We start from the raw sequence: 22,060 nt of genomic DNA, 5'->3' as shown, positions 1-22,060 counted from the left end.
CATCTAAACCTACCTCTTCCGTCACGTTAACTTCCCCTCGTCTGTAATACGTGGAACCCTATGGCCGGTTTCCAGCCATCCAGTCTCAGCACCAGGGAGTCGCCTTGGCGTCTCAGATGGAGTCACCCCCCAGCCTTCCTCATTTCTTTGAAGCGTCTGTCCCTTTTATCTGTCCACCCGGCCTGTCAGCCTGCCTCCCTAGCTCCTACCCCCCCCCCCACACACACCATTCAGTGCACCCCATGTCTCGTCTGCAGTCGGTCTTCCTGAGGCGCTGGGCCTCTGTTTTTAGTCCTTGGCTCCAAAGTGAGGGCTTCTCTGTGGCCCGCAGAGATCAGGTTCAGACTCGGCTGACTTTCAAGGTCCTCGTAATCTGACTCCTGCTACCTACCAGCCTTGTTTTTCTGTTACTGCCTGAAATGTCTGCCCTGCTGTTTTCGGGAAGGCTGGCTCGCTGACTGATTTTCACCTTTCAGGAAGAGGACAGCTCAGTCGTGGGAAGTGAGCATGTAGATAGTTGGAAGCATGATCGAAACAGATGATTCTCCCCTGACTGGTGTGGCTCAGCTGGCTGGGCATCGGTCCTGGAAGCGAAAGACCCTGGAGCCATCCCCCCCCCCCCTCAGGGGCCTGGTTTGTGGGTTGGGTCCCGCCTCGAGGCCCATACGAGCGGCGGCCAGTTGCTGCTCCTCTCTCACATGGATGTTTCGCTCCATCTCTTCCTCCCTCCCGTCCCCTCTCTGTAAAAATAAATACAAAAAGAATTTTTAAAAAGGATGGCTCTGATACATCCTGTTTCTCAAGGTGGGAGGTTCTTTCTCGTGGGGAGCCCCGGTTACTGTGGGAAGAGCCTAACACAGAATGGAACACAGGGCGGAACGGCCGCAGCGGACCCCAAGTGCGGGGGTTCTCTCCCGCTGCCGTGTCAGAATCCTGCCAGTTACCTCCTCCTTCCGTTTTCACTTCTCCAATCCATTGTTTTTCCTCCCCTCCCCTCTAAATTACAGAATGAATTATGTGGCGCCTCATTGCCATGAGAATAGGTTTTGAAGTTCGTAGTTGTCCCCAATCCCAACCTACTCTTTTGCACTGGCCCTCATTCGTAAATTCATCAGACATAGTGCTCCTTCCATGACCTTGGCTCTGGACTTGGTATCGAAGATACAGCAGTGAGCAACTCAGACTTGGCCTCTGCCTATAAATGGCTTATAGCTTGTGGGAGGAGTCAGACAGAGGTGAACCCCAGTGACTGATTAGTTGTCCTGAGGGCTACCCAGGAAAACCACCCACCTCCCACAGTCCCGTCTATTCTGGCCACTTCACCTGCATAATCCTTCCGGCTCCCCCAAGCAGTGTAACACATCTTAATACTTTGGAGTGTTTTCTAGTGTCTAAATGTGGCGGTTTGCATAGACCGAAGGCGCTTATTCAGTGCTCCTTGTTGCCTCACTGCTCAGTCTCTACCTACTGCAGGGTGGGGAGTAACGAGCGGGACTGCAGTCCTTCAAAGTCAGTGTTTTAAACTGGACTAGAACTTGGGTTTCAGTGACCCTTGTCTGAGTCTGCAGTACCTGAAAGTCACTTTCACGTACCTGGGGAGATGCGCTGGGTTGAGCAAAAAGGCCTTTTCAAGGGGTGTTTTTCACTCTGATACTGTAGCACTTTTCCCCCTGCGTTACTTAGGACGAAATGTCTTTTCACCCTCATGATGTTATTTGCTGAATGCCACCAGTGTTTTCTAACTGTCCAGTGTTTTATTCATATCACGGTGATTGGCGAAAAGATCAGAAAGAAACCCAATGGACGACTGCCTTACTCTGCTTCTTGTGTTTCTCCCCAGATATTTTACCCGGAAACCACAGACATCTATGACCGGAAGAACATGCCGAGGTGCATCTATTGTATCCACGCGCTCAGGTAACTGATTTTCCTGACAGAATTTGCCATGTACGTAGATACAGAGAACAAGCTCTTTCTCTTTAATTAAAAATCTCTTAAAATTATAAAAATCATTTACATTGGAAAAATTTTAGTTTACCTTTTTGTTTCAAGCTGATTAAGCTGAATACAAAATAGACCGTCTTGCTGCTCTAGTAGTTCAATCCATCTTTGTCAACCTTTTCAAATCATGCGAGTAAATATCAAATGGTTGATTTATAATTCATTTCTTTTTCTACATCCTCAGCCAGCCACTTGTTCATTAAATAGTTTTTATGCCAACGCAAATAAATAGCAAGTGACACAAAGCAAGGTTTTCCCACAGTTTTATAGTAAACTTGGAAGATGACTTTATTTCAGATTCCTGATTCTTAGAATCCACAAAGTACAGAACTGGAAGGGAGAGGGCTGTCTGTGGGGCGGTGGAGGATGGGTGTGGGCGTTGGTAATAGCTTTGCAGAGCGGTCCGCATCGACCTGGTGGCCATGGACGGATAGAGGGGGCGGGACCGAGTGTGAGATTTCCTGCTAGAGCTTCCCATTCCCGGTGGCATCCTGTCTGTGTGCTTAATGTTAATTATACTGACGTGAATGCTTGTATAATGCTGACCCATAAGAAGCCTGTTTTCCTCAGTGGTCAAATCCTTGATTTCCCCGGAAGCCATGTAAAACCCACGAAAGAAAGATATAACTGAGGACCAACTGGGAATCTCTTCTGTGGACTAACGTATTAACTTCCGTTCCATGCACTTCCCCCTGTAGACTCCCTTCCTTCTGGGCCATCTGCCCTGCTGTCCCCTGAGCTGTCTTTCCAGAACAGCCCTGCTCACATCAGACCCTCGGTAAAATACTTTGACGGCTCTTTCCAGCCTCCCTCCAGCCATTCCCTCCCCTGCAGCTGTGCGGTAGTGCTGTCACTGTTGTCACTGCTGGGGCCATGCAGGGGCCTTTGCCGGAAGGCCCTTTCTCCTGCTAGCTCAGAGTGTTACCTCTCCACTGATACATTTTTTAAACCTCTTATGTCTCAGGCAAAATTAGCTACTTCCGGCTTTTGCTGCTCTTACTTCAAGTATGTGCTTGATACATTGTACTCTGGTTGTTTGTTCTTGCACAGAACTTGCTTTTTGTGGATCCCGTGGAGGCAAGAACGATTTCCTTTATTCCTCACTTATCTTTGCGTCTCCCGCACTTAGATGCCTGGCCCACAGTTGGTAAACAACAAATGGGTGTCTATATCATACATTGTAACAAATCTCCCTGCCCGCCCCCCCCTTCAACTCCAGGGGATACTTTCTGCCCTATAAATAAATGTCAAAAGGAAGTGGCACTTGCCCTTTATCAGAGACTTTGTTTGTCTTGGCGGAGCTGGTGCGGTGGCGGCTCCATTCCCACTCCATTCCCACTGCATTCCCACCGTCTCTGAGGTTCTTAGATACCCAGCGACCCCGGCTCATGCCTTCAGCTAAACCCCAGGCTGTGTTTCTTGTTCGACTAATTATTAGTGTTGGTTTTTAGTTACGTGTTGTTTCTTTCATACCTTTAACCTTTTCTCCCCGTTGCGTTATTAGCATCTTAGGGACAGAGGTCACGCACTACATTTTCCCTCCGGGGCACGGAGGATACATGATGTTGGACACACAGTGGTAACCAGAGGAGTCTTTAAAAAGGCTGAGTAATGGGTGGTACCTAGGGGAATTTTCAGATTGTAGCAATTGGAAATGTACTTATCTGAGCCACAATCAGATTAATTCCGATAAAATCTGCACTCAGAGGTCTGTCTGTGTGGATAACCTTGGGCGGCTGCAGCCACAGTGGGTCCCTGCACTTGGCAGCCCGGAGGCTGAGCTGGCCAGGTTCCTCTCTGCAGTCACTAGTCCCTGCAGTGTGACCTGGGCCCCAGGTCCTCACGGTCTCGGAGACGGAGCCGAAGAGTTGGCTGTGCCTTTCTGGTGTCGGAATCAGAGAGAGAGAGGAAGTCGGCTGTTGGTCTCCATTTCTCTTCAGTGTGCACTCTGCTTAGAAAGTATGCACGGAGCACTGCGGTCAGCCTGGTGGTTTCTGATTTCTCTCCTCCCTTATAGTGTTGGGGGGTTGGCCACACTTGCGAATGCATACGAAGCGTGTGTACCTGGAGCTTCTCTGCCACACAAGCCAGTCTTTTCCAAGGCAGGTTCCCACCTCACTGTACGTACGGGATGCAGCACCAGCTGCCTTTCCGATCAGCAGGAGCAGAGAAGCCTCACCTCCCTGTGTCTCCCTTCCTGCCCACCCCCCTCCCTTTACATCTTGATGGCATTATTCGGAGTCGGTCACTGCACTCCATTCATGCCACGTGACGCTGTGGGTGACATGCCACTCCCTGATAAGAACCCCACTTCTCCATTATTCCAAACAGATATACATACTTTATTTTAATGTTCCTTGGTGTATTGTTTTTCTAAGAACTGATTTTGGGATTAAATAGACCCACAAATCTTTGTCCTAAATTCAAAAGAAACCCAAAATTGCTGAAAATGAAGTTTTAAGTTTGGTTCAAAGTCACATTTATGGGCAAAATCAGATCAGATAGCCCATTTCCTGTTTTAAAGTAGGAATGAAAGAGGAAAAAATTCCTGGAGAAAACATAGCTCCTCTGCTTTGGGAAGTTGATTGAATAGATACAAAACCTTCCAAGAGGGCAGCGTTTTACCCTAAAGAGAAACACTTAATTATAGCACGATTTACACTTGTACATCGTAGAGAAAATCATTAGCAACTGTGGACGCATAAATTCGGATATGTGTTCAGAACACTTGCAGGGTTGTTTTTAGATTGTATATAAAAGTTCTGATCCGTTCTGTGAATCTAATATGTGTTACACATATTTGTGTTTACATTAATACCGAGGTTTACAGATTATTTGCAAAAATTGTAAATTTTTGACTACTTTACTGAGTTTCTATGGTTTGTTTCTTTGACACTTTTTCAAAAAAATTTTTAAAGATACTTTTTATGCCCTTCCTTATTGCCAGGCTGCCAATGTCTGCTCACGTCCATCCGTGGAGCACCCTTCTGACGTCTGATTTACTGAGTCCCATCTGCTGGGGCCTTAGAATGCAGCCAGCTGAGCTCAGGCTGGTAGCCGCTGGCTCGCCTAGCTACCTTTGAGGTGTTCATTACTGTTATTACTGTACACGAGGCTCTGAGTGGACGCTGGCGAGCAAGACTTTTATGTATTGTCCCCGAGTTCATGAGCCTTAGAGTCCAGTAGACTTTCATTTACAGAGGGAAGGATACACTATATACTCTATTGAAAACTCTAAAACAACCCCGAACTTTTCCGTCCGTAATATGAATTCAACTTTAAATACGATTTTGTCTGAATAATTTTCATGAGACTTTGCTAAAAGGTTACTTCAGACATTTCGTCACACATTGGATTCATACTGGAAGTTGAATTTGAACTTGTGTCTACTCATTCCCAGCCCAGCACTTTTTCCATTACATCACATGACTTTTTAGGACAGTGTTATTATGTAAAACTGAGGTAAGGATCTGAGGCAAAGTGTTCTAACTGCCGAGGGGAATGTTGTGCTGGGTGTCTCCGAGTTCAGGGTGTTTGTGTTCTTTTTTTATTATTATTTTTAAGATTTTATTTATTTACTTTTGGGGAAAGGGGAAGGAAGGGAGAAAGAGAGGGAGAGAAATATCAGTGTGTGTTTGCCTGTCGCACACTCCTCCTACCTGGGGACCTGGCCCACAACCCAGGCATGTGCCCTGACTGGGAATTAAACTTGGTGACCCTTCAGTTCACAGGCCAGTGCTCAATCCACTGAGCCACACCAACCAGGGCTGTTTCTGTTCTTTATGCTGGTTTTCTCCTTTAAGAGCAGCAGAAGCAGCTAGCCATGCTGAGAGGTCTAAATCTTTTGCATATTTTGTCTTCTAGTTTGTACCTGTTCAAACTAGGCCTGGCTCCTCAGATTCAAGACCTGTACGGAAAGGTTGACTTCACTGGTAAGGAGTTACAAACCTGGCAGGAAATACTCAGCTTATGTGGAAATAGCCCGGAGAGTCAACCAAATCAATCTTAGTGATGTAGTGCTTGAAAAATACCATGGCAACAGAGGTGAAAGAAGTATAAATAACTCTCTTCTCTGGTGTGGGGGAAAGGACACTGAACTTGGAATTCCAGGCTCTATTCTGTCCGTTATGACGGAGGGTATGATTACTGAGTCTCAGTCTTCTTACATCTGCCTTGGGAACGACGTTCACATGTAGTGTATAAAAGAAAACCCGTACTAGGAACGTGTACCTTTAAATATTCACGTGAGAAAACACTGTGGCAGCCCCTCCCTGTCCTTGCCAGAGAGCAGCTGTTGTGGGCAAAGCTGGGGGGGGTGGGGGCGAGATGTGGCAAAGATGATGATTCTGTAATTTAAAAAAAAAATTTACATTCATTTAAAATTCTTGCGTATGTTGTAAAACTGATTTCAGAGAGAGATGGGAAGGAAAAGACAGAGACGGACAGAGAGAAAGATCAGTTTGCTTGTCCCACTTACTCAGGCACTTTACTCATGGTTTGCTTCCTGTACGTGTCCCCACCAGTGTCAAACCCGCAGCCTTGGCCTATGGGACAACGGTTTAACCAACTGAGCTACCCGGCCAGGGCGTAAATTTAGCTTATTTAATATTAAAACTTCGTTTATTCAGCTTGCTCTGCGTATTTGCTGTAGTCAGATGCTTGAAGAGATGGGGGCTTGTGGGGGGAAAGGACAGTGTCCTTTGGCGGTATTGGTGAGGGGTGAGACAGAGCCAGGTGTTTCTCACTGGCGATATTTTATAGGCCTGGGAACTGTAAAAATGGTAATACGACTTTTTATCTGTGCTGTTTTTCCTGCCAGGGACGTTGTGCAGCAGACCTGGGGGGAGGGCCTGGCCTGACCCGTTGTTTTCTGTGTCCTTTGGTTTCCTGCCTTAGAAATTAAGTGGTGGCTAGTGGTTTGGATCTTAGAGACTGAGACAGCCCACTGGCTTGTCATTGGCTGCTCGCTGAGCTTCCTGCGGTGCGGCTCCATTCATGCGTTCACTGTGGGAAGTGCCATAGGTAGCCGTTTTGAGGGCCTAGTTACTGGGGGGCCCTTCTCGTGCTGTAGTTATTTTTGAGCCCATCGCAACCATCAGTAATCATTAATGTCTACCGAGCGCATGTTATGTACCAGGTGCTGTTGTGTTCAGGGCTTGGTGTAGACTAGCTCAGTACATCCTTTCAGCAGCCCGAAGGGGTAGATGCCATCTTATCTCGTTTTTGTAGCTGAGGAATCTCCTTCCCTCTCTGCGTTGGGGAAGGCACTTACCCTGGTCTCATTTCTTCCTGTAGAGGAAGAAATCAACAACATGAAGATTGAGCTGGAGAAGTACGGGATCCAGATGCCCGCCTTCAGCAAGATCGGGGGCATCCTGGCCAACGAACTCTCAGTGGATGAAGCTGCATGTAAGAGAGAAATTTGGGGGTTCAAACGGGGTCATTGCTACTGCTCCCAGTAATTAATACTCTGACGATGACCTCGGACAGTACATCTAGTTTTAAACACTGCTGTAATCTTGTACGCCATAGTTACTTGGAAACAAGTGATTGGTTTTGATTACAGTTCAAACACTTAGAAAGTGAGTTCTACATTTCAGTGTCTCTTTGAGATGAATTTTTTTTTTCTGGCATTTACATGATGATGAGGGGTGAGAGCATTTCCATAACAAATGCTCCTTGCAGGGCCCTCTGATGACCATTTCCCCGTGAGTCTGCAAACCCGGCATCTGGAATGCGGAATACGGAGCCGCAGCTTTGTGTGTGCTAAGGAGGCGCTGAGGCCTCCAGGCCCCAGCCGCTGCTGCGCTGCGGAGACCCGCCCCTCTCTGGAATAGTGTGCCGCGGTGTGGCTTTTCTGCACCTGTGACCTGTACCCTTTACTCTGTGTAGCCTCAGCGTTCTGTGTGTTGAACTTGTTTTCAGTGCACGCTGCCGTGATCGCCATCAACGAGGCCGTGGACCGCAGGGTTCCCGCCGACACGTTCACAGCTTTGAAGAACCCCAACGCCATGCTCGTGAATCTCGACGAGTCCTTGGCGCCCACTTACCAGGACGTCCTCTACCAGGCCAAGCACGACAAGATGACAAATGCTAAAAACAGGGTAAGAATGGAACCTCTGTTATTTATTTACACACAGTAACACTCACCCCTTTAAGTGTGTGGTTTGAGGAATTCTGACAAGTGTGTGTGGTTCCCTAACCATTGTCCCCTAAGTCACTTACCAATCTGTTTTTATCACTATAGTTTTCTTTTTTGAGAAATTCATATAAATGAAGTGGAGTTACACAGGGTGTGCTTAGTCTTTTGGCCATAGATTGCACTGGAACTTCTACTTTCTCCTTCAATTTCATGCAAACCAGCGAGAGGCTCTGAGAGCTGGTCCCCGGTGCTGTTCTGCCCAGTGGGAGGCCAGGCAGGGCCCTCGGCGCCGCCTGGCGCTGGGAGAGCCCGGGGCTTGTCCTTCAGAAGCGAACCTGGGGTTTTGTCTCAGTTACGGCCGTCCAGCACTTTGTTCTTGACTCGGAGGTTTTAAGCCACCCCTTCACTTGCTCTCGGTTCTGTTACTGTGGGGGAGACACTCAACGTGTGTTTCCGGAGTCTCCTTAGAGACCCGAGCTAATCCGATCACACTGTCAATTCATTTCCAGACAGACAACTCGGAGAGAGAAAGGGACGTTTACGAGGAGCTGCTCACTCAAGCTGAAATCCAAGGCAATATAAACAAAGTGAACAGTAAGTACGGCCCCGCGTCAGGCACCTAGGCGGGTAACACAGAATCACGGGTGTCCCTCCGTTTGACTGTTGGGGTTCAGAGGTCCCCGGGTCGAGCCTGGGGCCACAGGCAGCCCTCCTTCCTCCGCCCGCCCACGGGGCCGCAGCTTCGGGCTGGTCTGTTTGGCTGGTTTCACTCTTTCACCTTGTTACACACCTTAAAAATTTCTGAACAGGAATTTTATTTTTCCCTATTTTTAAAGTAGTTAATAGCTTTCTTTTTCTTTTGAAGACTAGTCCACATTACCCAGAGGTAAAGAATAAATGGAGACGCCAGACCCCTGTCACCTGGAAATGACCGCCACTGGCTCCTTTCAGAGCATGTTAAACGAAAATGAAATTGCACTGTTCGTAATGATTTCCGTATATGTGTGTTAAAACACTTTTGAGAAATTGATTTTTTGAAAGCATCATTCTCATTTTGTCGCCCTTCTGCTAAAGGGCCTGTGTGGGTTCCTTCTGACCCAACAGGCCGTGTGCAGGTCCCTAGCCCGTGGACTTCTTTATGCGGGATTTTTTGGTCTTTATTGTATTTTTCCCCTTTACCACTTAGTCCCTGTTTCATGCAGAATTTAACGCACGTGACTCTGTAGAAACTCACTGGCCTGTCTCCTGTATTTGTTCTGTTCATTTCACGACTCATTAAGAGTCTGGGTCTGGAGTGGAAAAGAACTCAAATCTTATTTGATTTCAACCCTGGCCAGGTGGCTCAATTGCTCGGAGTGTCGTCCTTTGCACCAAAGGGTTGTGGGTTAAATTCCTGGTTCTTAACCCTCAGACAGTATATTAAAGTCCTGTGTGTGTGACCTCAGGTTAGAGGCCCGGACTGTCAAGAGGGTGTAGACAGTACCTGGCATTAGCCAGGGCCGGACCGCCCTTGGGGTCAGGCCCCGACCACTGTTGGTGGGGTGCATTCAGGACATGCCAGGACCGTGAGGGGGTGGCACGCTGCCGTGCGAGAAGGGGTGGGGGCCACGGAGGCTCCAGTCTGGAGTGGACCGTGACAGGGGACGGGCCTGGCTGTGTTCAGGTGTTGCTCCAGGCTGAGAGTGTCCCCGGTTTTTTAGTTTTTAAATGTCCTAGTTAAACGTATTGGGGTAATAACGGGTTCATAACATGGTGTAAGTTTCAGGTGCACAGCGTTAGAACACGACATCTGTACACCCCACCGTGTGCTCACCACCCAAAGTCTAGACCCCGCCCCCCACCCTCGTCACCCTCCCTGACAGTGCTGTGAAACAGAACCGTCCGAGGCGGGGTACGTTTCTGTGGGAGACACGCTCTCGCTGAGCAGTTTAATCTAGACAACAGCCCGGCATCTTAGAGGGAGTCCAGGTGCGCACTGGTCTAGATTGGTGCCTCGTACTCGGCTCCCGTATTGGGGCCCGGCCGTCTACGTCGGGAAGCTCTTCGGTAGGCCTGGGTGCGGCCCAGGAATCTGTCACCTCTGGTGACCAGCCTGGCTGGGGCCTCTGGGGACCCGATGGCTCGAAGGTTTCTTGACGATCCGCAGGTCTTAGGCTGCTGTGGTGATCCGTGGCAAAGGCTGCCCGCACTCCGTCTCCCGGTCTGAGCCGAGTTGGCGGGGGAGGGAGCGGCGTCCTAGGTCACAGCCTGACCGCCGTGTTTTCTTCCGTGCTTGCCCTTGTCCTCCTCAGCGTTTTCTGCGCTAGCAAACGTGGACCTGGCTCTGGATAAGGGGTCCGCCCTGGGCTTGTTCAGGGTCCTGCAGTCCCCCGCGCTGGGTCTTCGAGGCCTGCAGGAGAAGAACAGCGACTGGTACCTCAAGCAGCTCCTGAGCGACCGGCAGCAGAAGCGACAGGTGAAGAGACCCTGGGTCCCGCCTGCAAGGGTTTTTGCACGTCCATTCCAATCACACGCTGTCATTTACTTAGGAGGCCTTGCACACATTGTCTTCAGCTCTGTTTGGTTTTAGGGTTGTAAGTCCTCTTTTAAAATAAATAATGCCCACCCTCCCGATCTAACCACTCTTCATCGGAAGCCTTTGGAGGAGGCCTGAGCTTTTTACGTTCGTACTTCAGGAATTTCCCTGTTAAAAACCCGGACCTCGCTGGTGCCCTCTGGCTGACACAGGGTGGCCCTCCCCATATGGGAGTAGACTGTGTGGGATTGTTCAGAGCAAGTACGAGGGGCTTTTTTGTCTAAATAGAGGCAAGTATACACTGTACTAATCCCCAGCCTGTAGTGGCCAGAGTCAGTAGCATCGTGTGCTAGTGATCCTGTAAACAGTTTATCTCATATGCCATTTCGGTGCTTCTCTCAAAACACTTCTTTAAACGTGCTGGTGTCCAGAAGGTCCCTGCACCCCGGACGTGGCCGGGGCTGCCACTCCGGCCCGTTGCCTTCTGTCCTGAGTGACAGCTGTGGAGGCTGCAGACCTTCATGGCCTGGGACAGAGGCGGGAGTCAGCTTGACGCACATGCTGCTTGCTTCCCTCAGGGCGGGCAGGCGGAGCCCCTGCAGAAGGAGGACCTCCAGGCCGCCGTGGATGCCGCCAACAGCGCCGCCCAGCAGTACCAGAGAAGTACGGGTCCCCAGCTGGGTGGTGTCCGGGAATAGTGAGGGGGGAAGGGGATTGGCTTCATGTAACCGGGGGTCTGAGATTGGAGCCTGTCACCCGTCACCAGAATCCACCAGCAGGCACCTTTGGCAGTGGGGCTCCTCCTGCCCACGGCTCCCGTCGGCCAGTAAGCCTCGTGGCTGGTTGGGGAAATATCTGGAGCCGGTGAGATGTCGGGGAGTGGTTGGTGAAGAGGAGAGAGAAGGATGTTCTTAATGTGGGGCAACAGGGAAAGCAAGTGTGAGCAGAGGGCCCAGAGGTGGAAGCTGTGTAGAAGGGACAGTGGTTAGAATACAGTTTCCAGAGGTGTTTTGTGCTGGGTTGTCTGAGGCAAAGGCGTGAGAAGACTGTGGGAAGCTCTGGATGGAGGCTGACGAGGCTGCTGCCTTCCTTGCCAGCCGCAGGGGAGGGAAGAGGTGCTCAGGCAGAGAGCAGCGTGGCTGCGGCTGATTTGGAGAGGAGAGGAGGAGGCCTCTTTAAACAGCCTTGCTGCACCGCAGGCTGTGTACCTCGCAGCTCACCCTCTCACGTGAAGCCTGCGCTGCGGACGGCACAGCTAACAGTGCGCACAGGGTGTGACTGTGCCCTGGGACCGCCTGCGGCTCCTTCCCCTCGCGGCGCTCAGCCAACCATGTCTCTGACCCCGTTCCTGGCCAGGGCTGGCAGCCGTGGCGGCGATCAATGCTGCCATCCAGAAGGGCGTTGCTGAGAAGACCGTTCTGGAGCTGATGAACCCCGAAGCGCAGCTGCCCCAGGTGTACCCCTTCGCGGCCGACCTGTACCAGAAGGAGCTGGCCACGCTGCAGCAGCAGAGCCCGGAAGTGAGCCTGCGGCCCTGACGCGGCGGGAGGGCGCTGAACACCCACTGGGAGGGGCGATCGGGGGGCACCGGCTCCTTTAGCTGGAAACTTGGGCGCCTTGTGGTCTTCTCCTCTCCAACCTCCACTGTGCACCGAGTGGCCGTCCTCACTGGGTCCCCGTCCCTGTGTGTCCAGCATAGCCTCACGCACCCTGAGCTCTCGGTCGCGGTGGAGATGTTGTCGTCGGTGGCCCTCATCAACCGGGCGCTGGAGTCAGGGGACATGAACACTGTGTGGAAGCAGCTGAGCAGCTCGGTCACGGGCCTGACCAACATCGAGGAGGAGAACTGTCAGAGGTGGGTGCCCCGAGGGGCGGGGCCCGGGTGACCGTCCCCTCCCTCCTGTGTCAGCTCTCCTTTCTGCATGGGCGCTGCGACTCTCTCAGGGTCATCTCTTTCCTCTTTCTATTTTGATTCATTTTATACTTTTAAAAAAAGATTTTATTTTTATTTGTATTTGGAGAGAGAGGAAGGGAAGGAGAGCAACACCAGTGTGTGGTTGCCTCTCGTGTGCCCCCAAGTGGGGACTTGGCCTGCAACCCAGGCATGTGCCCTGACTGGGAATCGAACCGGCAACCCTTTGGTTCACAGGCTGCCACTCGATCCACTGAGCTACGCCAGCCGGGGCGTTGCTTTTTTATCCTGAAGGGTTATAGTAAGTTACAGGTACCGTGTCATTCCACTCTGAAACAGAGGAACTTGGATTTAAACAGTGGCGACAGGTGCTGCATGGCCGGGGGACACTGTTTCATACCCTGATGAACGCAGAGATGCCACTGCAGCTCCTGTACGCTTGGCCCAGCTCCGTGGCTCCTCGCGGCTCCTGGGCTCCCCGGCTGGGTTGTTCAGACGGGGCCGGGCCGGGGCCGGGCGTGCTGTCTGTCTGCTGGGTCCCTTTGGTATCTTTGTTAAAGAGATAGGGTCACTTGTCCCATAGAATGTTCCCATCTCCTGGTTCTGGTTGTTTCCTAATACTTGTCTTATTCCTATAAATTGGAAATAGGGTCAAAGGCTTTAAAGATTCCTTTTTGAACATTTATGTTGATGTCTAGCTCATGTTTTCTCGTCAAGACTCACATGAAATCTGTCTGCCACTCACAGTAGTAAGATTGGTCCTCGGATTAGGGAGCCTGGTTGTCCCTCCCACAGATATCTGTCTGGGTTTATCTCTCGCCAGACCATAATCTCTTTTTGCACCTGTTGCCCCATCAAAATGCCCAGTTCCCCATTGACCACCCATTGACTTAATATTTTTAACCCCAATTCATAATTCTTGCTAAAGTCAGTACTTTCATTAAGAGCTGCCAAGTGACGGCGTGTTGAGCTGCTGCCTCTCCCCGATTCTTACATTGGTCTTTCCTGGAATTGAGGGGCTGTTGAGAACAGGGGATACCTTACGTTTTCACAGCTTTTTGGTGCTAACTTCTTGGTCCCAACGCTGGCTTCTAGAAAATATCACACCGGGGAGGGAATACGCCGACTGTCTGGGTTCTTGGGTTCTTTGCCTCCAGTCTTCCCATTCCTGCCCCCGCAGTCGCCCCAGAGGTCCCTGTTCCCATGTCGCACTTCACTGTCTTTTCTGCGGGGGCGCTGGGGCAGGTATCTCGATGAGCTGATGAAGCTGAAAGCTCAGGCGCACGCGGAGAGCAACGAGTTCGTTACGTGGAACGACATCCAGGCCTGCGTGGACCATGTGAACCTGGTGGTGCAGGAGGAGCACGAGAGTGAGTGACCCTCCCACCCGAGAGCGTCTCGGTGGGAGTGGGCGCCGTTCCGGGGGCTGGTTCTACACACTCACTGCTCCCGAAAGGAGTTTTGAACACTGAAATGTAGATGTATAAAACCCAAAAAGCCAAGGTTGGCCATTGTTTCCACCACACCAGGCAACTGCTATAAGTAGGTGTGCAGGTGATGACTGAAATTTTCGGGAGGTGTCTTGAACGTGGCCTGTTATTTTTACATGCTGCTACGTCAGGTCGTTCTGACAGTAAGCGCCTGGAGTCAGGTCACATCGCACAGGTGCTCACAGGGCTCCTGCCACTTCAGACGTCAGCTGAACATGCCAAAGCTCTCAGGCCGCCCCCTTCTGCACAACACGCTATAAATTCAGCGTTTCCTGTACCCACTCAGGTTCCGTGCTTTTCTAGACTGACTCGCAGAGCTCAGGAAAGTGCTGTGATTGTAGTGAAGGGTATGAACCAGGACGAGCCCAAGGAAGGGGTCCTCAGGGTGTCCTCACCCGGTGCCACTGTGTCTGGTAGGGTGCGCCTAGGCTGTGCCACCTTCCCACATATCTGTGTGTATCAGAGCCAGGAGAGCTCGCCTGGCCTGGGGTGTCCAGAGTTTTTTTGTTGGGGCGTCATTACACACGAATGATCGACTGTGTCACTGGCCATGTGATTGCACTTGATTTCCAGACCATCTCCCCTCCCTGGAGATGGGAAGACTGGGCCAATACAGCACGTGGCTCAGAGCCCCAGGCTTCTAGTCAGCCCCACCCCGGCCCTGCTGAGGGGCCCACTGTGAGTGACAGCGTTACCCTCTCACCCGGGAAGTTCTAGGAGTTCAGAGGCTCTTTCCCAGGAACCAGAGACCAAGACCAGCCAAAGTTTTACTGCACAGTGGAATCCTTACGCAGGCAGCACAGCTGACCAGGATACTGTGAGAATGCATGTTTCTATGTAGTTGATGTGTCCTGTGAGACGCATTCAGCAGACTTAGTGGAGACAGCCTTGACTTAGCGGCGGGAGCCTGCGCTGGGTCCTCCATCTGCTACTCGTCGGAGGAGGGAGATCCCTAAGCCCCATCTTTTTCCCCGGATAATATTGAATTAGGTGACTTTTTACGATCCCTTGAATTCTGGCTCTTGGTGAATCAGGAATGGTTTGGTGACACATGGACGTGTGTCTGGAAAGTACCACAAAGCCAGTGTCACCAGAGTGTTCCCGTGTTTAAGGTGGAACCGTCACCAGTAAAACTGCAGGACCTGAGCTTTAGTGGGAATACGGGCACGAGGGCGTGCACTTCCAGTGAAGCAAACACTAAGTTTAGAAAAGCTGGTGCCACTCAATGTCACGGTGACAAATTGTAGTTTGAGTCGTGGCCATGCTTGGGGGGGATTTAGGCTTTGCGTGAGTCAAGGTTGATTTGCTTATAGCATTTCTCCGTGAAACCAGTGGCCTTTGTTTCCTCACCGTTAGGGATTTTAGCCATCGGGTTAATTAACGAAGCCCTGGACGAAGGTGACGCCCAGAAGACCCTGCAGGCCCTGCAGATCCCCGCCGCCAAGCTGGAGGGCGTCCTGGCGGAAGTGGCCCAGCACTACCAAGACACGCTGATCCGAGCAAAGAGGGAGAAAGCCCAGGTGAGTGGCGTGGCCGGGGTGCACCTCTGTGCTCCAGAGCACGGAGCTCCGAGACACGGGTGGTGGGGGTTCTCCCCTGAGTTGCCCAGCGGCTCTTCTGGAGCACCTGGAGTTCAGCGCTCCGCCTTCTGGAAGCTTCACTGTTTTTTCTCTACATCTCTAAGTAAATTCTGTATTGAAATAGAAGATTCAAAGATGCACGACACTGTGTAATTGGTATGCAGATTATAAAAAACATTAATCATTGCCCTGACCGGGTAGCTCAGCTGCTTATGGCATCGTCCTGATACACCAAGGTTGCGGGTTCCATCCCCAGTCGGGACACATGCAAGAATCAACCGATGAGTGCACGAATACACGGGACTACAAATCCACGTCTCTCTCTTTCTCTCTCAAGTCAGTACATTTTTTTTTTTAAGGTAAAAAAAACAAGCATTTAATAGAACCCTTCTTTTACACCCTACCATCCTCAGAAACCCCTCCACCCTCTGTCGGAAACCACCATCCTGGTTCCGACACCACAGTCGATTTCTGCCTCTTTCTGACCTGCGTGTAAGTGAGGTCGTACATCATGTGCTCTTGTGCGTCTGGCTGCTTCCACCCGACATTCATGTCGGCAGGATTTGCCCGGGTGGTCGTCCCTTCTTTGTCACTGCCGTGTGCTTTTCCATTGTGTGACTGTATGTGCTAGCAGTGGTGAAATTTTGGTTGTTCCCCACTTTTTGGCTATTGCAAATAGTGCTTCTGTGGATACTGTAGCGCATGTCTTTGGGAAAATACACATGCGTTTCTAGTAGATATACATTTAGAAGGGGAACGTGTGGATCATAGGGAATACCTATCTAAACCATAATGTAATCATATATGCTTTAGTAGGTAATTTTGCAAAAAAAATTTTTTGTAACAGGTCTATTGAGATATTCACACAATACAAGTGACCATTTTAAAGTATACAATTCAGTGATTTTTAGTCTATTTACAGAATTGTGCCCTACCAGTAGTATCTAAATAACTAAAACATCTAAGTGTCTAAAAATAATCAGCAGTTATTTTTAGAGCATTTCCGTCAGCCCCAAGAGCAGCCCGGTGCCCGAGGCCTCCGTCCCTGCCGCTCAGCACCCTCCGTCCCTGCCGCCTTTGCCGCCCGGAGATTCCCTGTGCGTGCGTCCGTGCTGTACGTGGCCTGTGGGACCGGCGCCGGTCCCTGGGCTCGCTTCGCTTCGCCCGAATTACAGCGTGCGACCCTCCTTCGTTTCTTTTTACTGTTGCAGAACATTCCCTCGTGTGGAGCCGTCCCGTCCGTGAGTTGATGGACACACGGGTTGTACCCACTTTTCGGCTGTTGGGAAAGTGGGGCTGTGAGCGTGCCGTTGTGGCACACAGCCGTCTCTGGGGACGTCTGTCTTGCCTCTCAGCGGGTTTGTTCAGGAAATGGACAAGATTAATACCTTTTTGTAATGCCATTGCTGAGTCGGAAGTTAGTTTGTATGGAGTAGGCCCTCAGGTGTTAGTTGTGTGCTAAAAGGGTAAATATCTGTTTTTCTAATTATGATTAATCTGCTTTTAAGTCCTTCCTAACTAACAGCAATTAGGTAGGGAGGAATGTAGTGTTGTTTTGTTTTTGCTTTTTGTTTTAAATATACTGAAAAGATCCCTGCAGTGAGGTTCTTGTAGCAAGAAGAGGCGCTGAAAGAAATTCTTAATTCAGGGGCGGGTTCTTTCTGGGAACCCAAAGGCAGACGCACAGGCCAGGGCTTCTGTGTTCGAGGCGCTGACGCCCACGGTGCAGGTGGAGGAGTCGTGGGCAAGAAGGGGGCACATCTCCTTCGGTTCCGCTGTCACCAGAGTTGTGGACGTTGCCCTGCCCTGATGGTGTCGATGTGGCGAGTACCGGCCCTCACAGAAGGGGCCTGTGCGTGCGGCCCTGTGGTGGGGGTGGGCTCACAGCTCCTGCTCTGTGGCTGGGAACCTGCCGGAAGGACGAGCTGACCCACCCGCACGGGCGAGAGGCACACGGCTGTGGAGAAGCCGTCAGCGGAGGTTTCTGTCTGTGGGAACCGCGCTCGCATCAGTGGGCTCAGTGCTCCCCAAACGTGGCTGATCATCAGAGCTCTTGAAAAGGTCAATTTAGAAACATAGATCATCTAAGATTTATACTCTGTGTGCTGACTCAGAGCCTCAGGTGGGGGGGAGGGGGAGTGCCTGGCGGCGGTGACTCCGCGGAGGCCCCCGGTGGCAGGGTTTGCTGTTGCTGCCGTGTAAGTCCTGCCAGATCCTCAGTGTGATGGACGGGGGAGTGGGCTTTGGGCCAACGACTAGGCCTGGTCCGTGTCTAAAACAGGAAAGGGGACGGAGAGCGAAATGGGCACCTGCCCGCGCTCCCACTCTGGCCGAAGGCTGCGTCGTGGGGGTTAAGCCGCTAGAGGATGTGACTGGAGTTGGAAGCATCTCCTTTTGCCCTGGAACACCTTCTCAGAGTCCATCGCAGGCTCAGGAAGGGGCAGTGAGAGGGACATTCGCCTCGCACTGTCAGGGTGGGCCACGCGGTGGGTGGGATTGCCTTCTTTAAGGCCGCAGCTTGGCTTCTAGGTTTCTCTGAGCCATTTTGGAAGTGGCTTTAAAAATAATCTTCTGAGCTCCAAATTTAGCCAGCAGCGAAAGGTCTTCGAGTTGGTCTGTCGTTCTCTTTGTGTCTGGTTTGGTGTCAGGGGACTGCTGGCCTCACGGAATGAAGGGAGCGTTTCCCTTTGTCCTCCGCGGTTTGGAAGAGTCTGTAAAGGACTGGCCTTAACTCCCCTCCAGATGTTCAGTAGGGATCACCAGTGAAGCCTGTGGTCCTGGGGTTTTGGTTTTGTTTTTCTGTAGAAGATGTTTTGACTATTATTCCATCTGTGTATTTGTTATAGGTCTTTTCAAATTCTCTTCAAGTCACCTTCCTGCTTCTCTCTCTCTCAGCTCCTGGGAGTCCCATCGTGACTGTGTCGATGTTACTGATGGTGCCGCGGGTCTTGGGGGCTTCGCTCCTTCTTTCCCTCACCGTCCCTCAGGCTGGACCACTTCAGTTTGCTCACGTCTGCTGCCTCCCTCTCGGGATTTCTTCATTTCAGTTTCCATCCTTTACGACTCCAAAATTTCATTTGATCCATCTTTGCAAAACAGGATTCCTGTCTCTGTGTTGATGACTCTCTGGCAAGACCTTGTTCTTACATCCTTTGGTTCTTTGAACACTTTTAAAACAGCTGCTACAAGTCTCTGCCTGCCATGCCCAGTTTGGGAAATTTCTGTTACCTGCTGTTCTCCTTGTTTGGACCACACGTTCTCGTCTCTGCGCGCGTCCTGTAGTTTGTGAAACTGGGCGTCTTCACAGGGCAGCCCCGAAGGCATTGTCTTCTTCCTCCACGTCCGTTGCTGTCTGTTACTGTCGTTGTTTGTCTAGTGACTGGGACTCCGGTTGCGTCTATGCTCTTCCTCGTGCACGTCCACCGGCGTCTCTGAGAGTCAGCGGGCGGTCTGCTAATCGCCTGATGGGCATTTCCTTACGTTTCCTGGAGCTCCTTCCCAGGCTGGTCCTTTTGTCCCTTCTGCCTGCTCTTGGCCCCCTGAACCACTTGAGTTCCTCTTCTTGTATTTATCGCTTTATCTGAAGCATTTCTCGTAACCTTTCACCAGTTTTTTGAGGCCCGGCTTCTCCCATGTGACTGTTCCACGTGTCTCGTGTGTGTGAAACCCCCTCCGTGTCTGGCTGCGTCTCAGAAGCCCCTCCGTCATCTGTGCCCTGACTTCATGGCCCTTATTATCATTTCGCTCTTCGCGGTTGCAGGAAACCCAGGACGAGTCGGCTGTGCTGTGGTTGGATGAAATTCAAGGTGGGATCTGGCAGTCCAACAAGGACACCCAGGAGGCCCAGAGGTGTAAGTAGCAGCGGCTTCGTCTCTGTTCCGGGGAGGGCGGGGGGTTGGGGGGGCGCCGCTCCAGGTCAGGCCTTCATCCTTCAGCCGGAGTGAGACGGAGACGTGTCGGGGAGCAGCTGGGCGGGAGGCGCGTCCGGGTGACCCAGGCTGTGAGTGGGGGTGCTTCCTGAACTCTGCAGTAACGCTTGTCTTCCACCATAGTTGCCTTAGGAATCTTCGCCATCAACAAGGCCGTGGAGAGCAGTGACGTTGGCAGAACGCTGGGCGCCCTCCGGTCCCCGGACGTCGGCCTGTACGGAGTCATCCCTGAGTGTGGGGAGACGTACCTGAGCGACCTGGCTGAAGCCAAGAGGAGAAAGCTGGCGGCAGGTGAGTCACGGGGACCGAAATGTGTGCCCTGAAGCTGAGAGCGTGAGGGTATGAGGGGACCGATGTGGACGAAGGGACAGTCAGTCTATAGGGAAAGACACTTTTGTATAGAAGTATGATGTTTGGGCTTCTTTTAAATACCGTGAGGAGACATAATATCCCTATTTTTGAAAGTATCCTTTTTCCCCTTGTGGGCAACTCTGTTAAAAAAGGTCAATGTTATGAAAATGCAGGAAGGATCGAGATCTTTGACTGTTTAGCTTTCTTAGGGTGTCAGTAGCTCCTGCAATTTCTAAGCCTCCAGGTAGATAAAAGTAGTTTATCTGCAAAAGGAGGGGAACAAAGATAAAATTTGTCATCCCTTTATCACGGCCCTTTTTTTTTTTATTAACTAGAGAGGCAAAATGGTTGCAGGTTTTTTTAATCAAAAAGTAGTGTTCTGATAGACAAAGTAATAGACGTTGGTTTTGGAAGGAACAAAGTTAATCAAAGTTTGTTCCACAGTTGGACTTTGTAGGTTTTTTTTTTTTTTTTTTTTTTTAAGATTTTATTTATTTATCTTTAGAGGGGAAGGGAAGGAGAGAGGGAGAGAAACATCAATGTATGGTTGCCTTTCATGCGTCCCCTGTTGGGAATTGGCCTGCAGGGAAATGGTCTGCAACCCAGGCATGTGCCCTGACTGGGAATCGAACCTCAATTGTCTGGTTCGCAGGCCCGTGCTCAATCCATTGAGCTACACCAGCCAGGGCTGTAGGTATTTTCTTTTCATAACGTAGATGGGAGTGAGTTAATGCAACATCCCGAAGCCATAATGTATGAGGGAATTAGGATGCACCTTTGTCCCCATAGATCCAAGGACAGGTGTGTGGAGTGGGCTTCATTTAGATTGTAAACCTCCCGGGGACCATCCTGTCATACAGCAGACGTGTGAGCGTGGAGTGTGCGGCTCTGGGTCTCAGTAGCCTTCCCTTCCCCGTTGTCTGCCAGGCGATAACAACAGCAAGTGGGTGAAGCACTGGGTGAAAGGCGGATACTATTATTACCACAACCTGGAGACTCAGGAAGGAGGATGGGACGAACCCCCAGCCTTCGTGCAGAATTCCCTGCAGCTCGCGCGGGAGGAGATCCAGGTAGGTCCCATTTTCTTCACGTAAGAGGAAGCTGAGAGAAACTGTGTCAGGGCTAATATCAGCGAGGAGGAGCAGGGCGTGTGGTCCGGAGCCTGAGACTGAAATTGAGGCCACGCAATCAACCGTTTTAGAGTAATTGTTTTCCTAGTGGTTAGGAGAGGGACTCAGGCCTAAATTAAAGAAACGTCCGGATTGTAGAATTAAGTCAGGTACATTGTGTGCCTATTAAAAACGCGGATATCCAGAAAACAAAAATGAAAAGTTGCTCTCACTCCCCGTTGAATGCAGCTACTGTTAATCTCTCCCAGTTTTTACATTTTGACCCCTCTTTTCTGACTGTCGCACAAACCCCAAGCTGTACCGCACGCAGTAGGCCATCACCTGTACGTTCAGATGCAGCCGGGCGGTTTCCCTGTAGTGTCCTCCTGGCGGCAGGCCAGGGGCTTCCGGGACTTGGGACTCAGCCCTCTGTTGGCCCCTGTTACTCTGTCTTCTCGTCAACGCCGACCCAGGCACAGTCCCTGGTAGCGTCAGTGTTGGGCAGATAGATGAGTGGGTACGTAGGAGGTCAAAGATCAAGTTACTGGCTGTGGCGTGTGGGGTGTGACAACTGCCTGGCCGTGGAAAATGGGTCTGAAGTCATTCCCGTTGCTCAGAGGTTGAGTACGGGCTGAGAAAGCAGTGAGGGCTGGCGTGTGCGCTGTGGGCGGCCCCGTGTTAAAACCTGTGTCCCTTCTCACCTGTGCTCACCCTGCCACGTGGCCGCGTGCTCTTTCAGAGTTCCATCTCCGGGGTGACAGCTGCCTATAACCGAGAGCAGCTTTGGCTGGCCAACGAAGGCCTGATCACCAGGCTGCAGGCCCGTTGCCGTGGCTACCTGGTCCGCCAGGAGTTCCGGTCCAGGATGAATTTCCTGAAGAAGCAAATTCCTGCCATCACCTGCATTCAGGTATTTCAGGGCCTAGCGCGCAGACGGCAGGTGGACGCCTCGGGCAGGGCGAGTACACAGGCAGCCCTTACGACCGGACGTCCGAGTGTGTTTTCCTTCTGACTTCTTAGTCTCACCCTTC

The 22,060-nt window shown here is 51.1% G+C and overlaps 1 protein-coding gene across 2 annotated transcripts in view; it reads left to right on the top strand.

Moving 5' to 3' along the window:
- Positions 1 to 22,060, top strand: part of IQGAP1 (IQ motif containing GTPase activating protein 1) — a 75,444-nt gene that overhangs the window by 31,740 nt on the left and 21,644 nt on the right. For both annotated transcript variants that reach the window (XM_037149125.2, XM_037149124.2), the window contains exons 5-19: positions 1,841 to 1,917; positions 5,866 to 5,933; positions 7,297 to 7,410; positions 7,927 to 8,105; positions 8,653 to 8,737; positions 10,435 to 10,598; positions 11,237 to 11,321; positions 12,015 to 12,178; positions 12,353 to 12,513; positions 13,816 to 13,940; positions 15,417 to 15,580; positions 19,401 to 19,491; positions 19,693 to 19,860; positions 20,848 to 20,990; positions 21,769 to 21,939. In XM_037149125.2, the coding sequence (XP_037005020.1) occupies positions 1,841 to 1,917; positions 5,866 to 5,933; positions 7,297 to 7,410; positions 7,927 to 8,105; positions 8,653 to 8,737; positions 10,435 to 10,598; positions 11,237 to 11,321; positions 12,015 to 12,178; positions 12,353 to 12,513; positions 13,816 to 13,940; positions 15,417 to 15,580; positions 19,401 to 19,491; positions 19,693 to 19,860; positions 20,848 to 20,990; positions 21,769 to 21,939 (1,959 nt within the window). The remainder of the gene's footprint in view (positions 1 to 1,840; positions 1,918 to 5,865; positions 5,934 to 7,296; positions 7,411 to 7,926; positions 8,106 to 8,652; positions 8,738 to 10,434; positions 10,599 to 11,236; positions 11,322 to 12,014; positions 12,179 to 12,352; positions 12,514 to 13,815; positions 13,941 to 15,416; positions 15,581 to 19,400; positions 19,492 to 19,692; positions 19,861 to 20,847; positions 20,991 to 21,768; positions 21,940 to 22,060) is intronic.

This window comes from Artibeus jamaicensis, unplaced genomic scaffold (genome assembly GCF_021234435.1).
Source record: "Artibeus jamaicensis isolate MK-2021 breed Jamaican fruit bat unplaced genomic scaffold, CSHL_Jam_final scaffold_612, whole genome shotgun sequence".
Lineage (NCBI taxonomy): Eukaryota > Metazoa > Chordata > Mammalia > Chiroptera > Phyllostomidae > Artibeus > Artibeus jamaicensis.
Note: the sequence above shows the minus strand (reverse complement) of the source record. Positions and strands in the feature narration are given on the sequence as shown.